The following is a 5,079-nucleotide window of genomic DNA, read 5'->3' as shown; positions in this document are numbered from 1 at the left end:
AATTAGGCGTGCACCCAAAAAATTGGAAGATTTGAACCAAAAATGAAGGCAGGGCCCCCCCCCCCCTACATCAAATGTGCCAACTCCACCATCCCCTTTGCTGTCCTTCGTAAAAAAAAATTTTTTTAAATGAAAATCGTTATTATATCGACAGGTAAATAGAAAATAATGCTTAAATATAAAAATATTTTTGGTTAAAATCCCGCCTACCTAGTAAGCAATGATCCTAATTGAAAAATATAAAAAGAAATTTAATCTAAAAAGGACTTTTCATTGAGAATTGTCAAGGAGTATATTGAAATATAACCCTGTTACATGAAAAATCTGAACATTTTATCACCATTTTTCTTAACCAAATTGTTTTAGAGCTTGTCATATTGGTTTGGAGGGAGAAAGAGTAATGAAATGCAAGATGAGCTGCATACAAAGCATGGACTGTGGCAAGCACAAGTGCAGTAAAACGTGCGGAGAGCATCACACCCATGCCAATTGTCGTGCACAGGTTGATGTTGAGATGCCTTGCAAACATTTGATGAAGAAATCATGCTTCCAAGACATGCTGGAGCTCACATGCACTCAGAAGGTTCTGAAGACATTCCCGGAGTGCAAGCATTCGAAGAAGCTTGAATGCTTTAAGAGGATCGAAGATTTGAAATGCACGGAAGAAGTTAAAGTTACCCGGCAGGGTTGCGAACACAAAACTGTTAAACCTTGCTGTGAGGATCCCTCCTCAACTCCTTGTGAAAAGGAGTGCAAAAAGGTGCTCTCCTGCAAGCATGCTTGTTTAAGGAAATGTGGAGAAGACTGTTCAGACTGTAAAACCTGTGTTGAAATCCAGAAAAATCGGGATAAGGAAAAAAGAAAAGAAATTGAGAAAAAAATCGTTGAGATAAAGAATGAAATGCGCCGAAGTAAAGATAACAACAGAGCATTCAGTCTGGAGGTCACAGATCAATCCGAGTTTGATACTGTGAAAGGTCAGGTCATAAACTACATTGTACCAGACCATAATTGGTTTCCCATTATAACTAAGATCGAGCGGGTAACAAACCCCAAACTTGAACTAGCGTTCAATGAGGCTAAACTAGAACTACATGATCCGCACCGACCTGAAGATCGTAAGTTTCACGGTACCGGAGATGATGGAGTGAAGAACATTTGCTTTGGAGATGGTTTCAGGCTTCCAGAAGCAAGCAGAAACAATATGTTTGGTCAAGGAGTTTATTTCTCCAGTATTTCTTCTAAATCTGCTCGGGAACTTTACACCAAGGGTAGTCATAAACTTCTTCTGTGCAAGGTTCTGCTTGGTAAATCCTTGAAAGCTACCCGAGCCATGAATGAGCTGACTCCAGCTAAGATGAAGAAGGATGGATATGACTCTCTATATGCCCCAGCAGGTCGACTTGTCAAGAATGATGAGTTTGTTATTTACAATCCTAACCAAGCAATCCCAGCTTATATAATCCACTTTGTGAAGGGGGATATCTCCAATATACAAACTAAGCTGCCTATGCTGAGTAGTTCAGGGTTTAAGAAGACCCCTAGGTTGCCTAAGAGAACCATGGATATGAACGATCCTTACGATATCCACTACTCCCTGGCAGAGGGTAGATTCTACCGATTACAGACTGGAAAGCAGATGAATGTTGTTAAGATTGATATTATAGAGAATCCTGTTCTAGAGGCCAAGTTCAGTGCTAAGCAAGCAGAGTTTAAGAGTAAAGGAATCCCATCTGATCCTGTTTTTGGATTTCACGGGACAGCAGCAGCAAATATTGATTCTATACTTCAGAATAATTTTGATCTGAGTAAGGTTAAGGTTTATGCCCATGGTTTCGGAATTTACTTCTCTGAACGGCCTGAAGTTAGTCAAGGATATAACAGGGATAATAAGTCATTTATCCTTTGTAAGCTTCTGATTGGAAAGCCAGGAATCAACAGCAAGGTAATTAATTCATTACTTTCTTTCCGTCAAACTGTATTTAATCTTTCAGAAATTCATGTTCTTTTATTCTTGTAATAATTGTAATAATTTTAATAATTAATATTCTTGCTTTCTGTCTGATCCTTTCCCGTTAATGATAAAAATGCATCCCAGTTGGTTTCTTCGGTTTCAACAATTTGGCCAAACTTTTGTTGTTTAAGATAGAGTTCATTTTGCAGTGGTTTTAGTAAAAATCTAAAATGCTTGTAAAATTGAAAATTCACCATCCATACAAATAAGCAGAAAAGTTTGCTTATTTGTTTAAATAAAAAATCAGTATTTCAGGGGAAATCAGTTCCAAGACTAACACGGCCCATTTCTAACACTGTTAGAAATGGGTCAAATCTGCAAATTTATATTTTTCAATAGTAAATATCTTCACATACAAGCCGAGTAGAACAAAACTTCACCAAATATTAATCAGAAACGGCTAAAACTATAAATTGAAACAATAAATGTCAACTTTAAACTATTGTCCACTGAAATTACAAATCTCAAGAAAAAAGATAAGTTTAATCCAGTTTTGATTCCAGCATTCCTTCCGATTAAGTTTTTTAATTACCCCAAATCCCCCTCTCCTTCCCGTTCAAATGAAAATAGCAAAAATCTGCGAAATCTTTAATTGTTCATTTTATAATGTAGAAAAAATAGTTCTTGAAAATGACATTTAAAAGCCTAACGCAAAGCTAGATATTTTAATGTAAAGACAAAATCTAAAGAATTGTTTTATCTTTAGACGATGTATTCCTGTATTCTGATTGATTTTTTACGTTTTAAATTAAGTTTAATTTAGGAGGTAAATAAAGATGCCCTAGACCGATTTTGGGCAATAGTGATTGGCCAAACCAATGGAGTTACCGATCCTTCGAGCATGGATCAGATCTTACCATCATACGTGATCCACTACCAGTAGAGTGGAGTAAACGATCCTTCGAGCATGGATCAGATCCTACTACCAGTACGATTTCAACTTAAAAACTTATCCTGAAAATTTTCAAAATATTGTATTCTTTTTTGTTAGCGTAATCAAGCTATATGCGCATTTGTTCTGGACATCTTATTCGAACTCGATTTATCATTAAACAATAAAATACATTGTCCAGTTAAGGTCAAAATAGTATCCTTTTTTTACTTTTTCACATTTTTGATTTAAAAGAGTATGCTTTGAAAACTATGTAAGCAAAACCTTAAAAAAATAATGTCCATGATAATATGATTAAAGTGTTTTGTAATTTTGTAAGTTGAATCGCAAGAATCTAGATTTACAGTCAAAATGTTTAGATTTATTTTTTAAAGCATTTCAACTTTTCTTAATATTTGTAATATATTTTTTGATTAAAAGCTTTTTGAGATATTCGATTAGAGAGATAGTGAGGGAACTGCCAGCCACAATGAGCCTCTACTATAAAGTAGCGAGCCTTTCTTTGATGGACTGTCGAGATTTTTTTCTTGTAAACCTTAGAGTTTATCATTTGAACCATTGAGTTTTTCATTTAAGCCTAAGAGTCTTATGGAGTTAAGCATCTATACAATGGAGTCAAATCAACATTGGACTCTTATCACCTTTGAGCTTAACATCCTAACCATGGAATTTTTCTTCTAAATCTTTAAATTAATCATCTAAACCTAGGAGTTTATCACTAGAACTATGGGTTTCATTGGTTAAACCTTGGAGGTTATCCACTAAATCATAGTTTTTCCTTTAAACTCGGGAACCACTCGAGTTTATCATCTAACCCGTGGAGTTTATCCCCTGATTCATGGATTTTTCATCTAAACCTTGGAGTTTATCACTTTAACCACGGATTAAACCAAAGAGTTAATCATTTTAATCTTGAGAGTATATTACCCTAACCATGGAATTTACAGGTGCGAGAACATGTTATGAAATTTTCAAGAGCAAAATATTATTTACAAAACATTTCTTAAAAAAAGGTAAAGTAAGGTCATTATGGCTGAAAGAATGAACACTTTTTGTTAGTTCCGCGCGAGCAAAGCGAGTTAGGGTCAATGTTATTTCTTTCCAAAACTGTTGAGAAAGTTCCTTGTAATTTAAAAACGTGATGAGTAAAATAAAATGGCGCGTAGATGATTTTTGTTAAGGTGATTTGGGCGTCCCAAGAAAATAAGGGCGGACATGGGGGGCGTTGTATCTTCGCACCCTCTGACGAATTCGGGGGGGGGGACTGCCCTCCCCCCCATGAGATTTTGAGCAGATACGTACTAAATATTAGGAACAAAAACAGTGAAGTTTAGGATTTTAGGAACAAGGTTAACAAAAAATATAAATGAACATATTATAGGTTTAGAAAGGAACAATACAATAACACAAATGTCGGGCGAGTTAGAAACAAGAAAGGAACAACTAGATTAGGAACATTGACTATTGGGCCTGTTACGTGAGCCATGCTGCGTGTATGAAGTCTATGTGGTGCCCCTGTGAATTCCTGAGTTCTTCCTGCGGATCTGTACAGAACGTATTGTGAAAAACTAGTTTTAGAAGCTGTTTACAGACTGACTACGCAGGCGCAAGTTTTCTCGCGTGGAAGCGGGCAGTTTCTATCTTAGTATATATTTATTTGTCTTACAAGTTCGTCTATTATTAACCGTGCTAAGAATTCTAGGATCACTGCGGTAATTATTCCTTATATATATGTATGCATATCGTTTGTTTATGTTATGGTTGATATTTATAAATGTGTTTTGTTGGTTCCTTGCCACAGTTTTTTAATGCCTGAGTTGATTTATTTGTTGTATTCGTATGATTTATCACTCAAAGCTTTTTCTGTGGGTTTGGAACATTAATAGCAAGTTACAAGTTCATTTAGGAATAGGAACATTAATAGCAAGTTACAAGTTCATTTAGGAATAGGAACATTAATAGCAAGTTTCAAGTTCATTTAGGAATAGGAACATTAATAGCAAGTTACAAGTTCATTTAATATTTTTATTCAACTTCAAAGCACGAGATAATACAAATAAAAAATCACAATTTACTATGTAGTTTGGACCTGCCAAACCAGAGTTGGTTGTTTTGATTGGTTGGCCCATTATAAGGGAATAAGAATTGTAAATAAATAGATGGATGTACACTG

General features: G+C 35.4%; 1 protein-coding gene across 1 annotated transcript in view; it reads left to right on the top strand.

Moving 5' to 3' along the window:
- Positions 1-3,220, top strand: part of LOC111698759 (NFX1-type zinc finger-containing protein 1) — a gene marked incomplete at its 5' end in the record, with an annotated part of 16,203 nt that extends 12,983 nt beyond the window's left edge. Inside the window, 2 exon segments of the mRNA XM_023469177.1 lie at positions 367-1,945; positions 2,778-3,220. Of these exon segments, the coding sequence (XP_023324945.1) occupies positions 367-1,945; positions 2,778-2,897 (1,699 nt within the window). The 3' untranslated portion in view covers positions 2,898-3,220.
- Between the last annotated feature and the right edge of the window lie 1,859 nt (positions 3,221-5,079).

This window comes from Eurytemora carolleeae, unplaced genomic scaffold (genome assembly GCF_000591075.1).
Source record: "Eurytemora carolleeae unplaced genomic scaffold, Eaff_2.0 scaffold109, whole genome shotgun sequence".
Taxonomy (NCBI): Eukaryota; Metazoa; Arthropoda; class Copepoda; order Calanoida; family Temoridae; genus Eurytemora; species Eurytemora carolleeae.
This window is presented reverse-complemented; position numbering and strand designations above follow the sequence as displayed.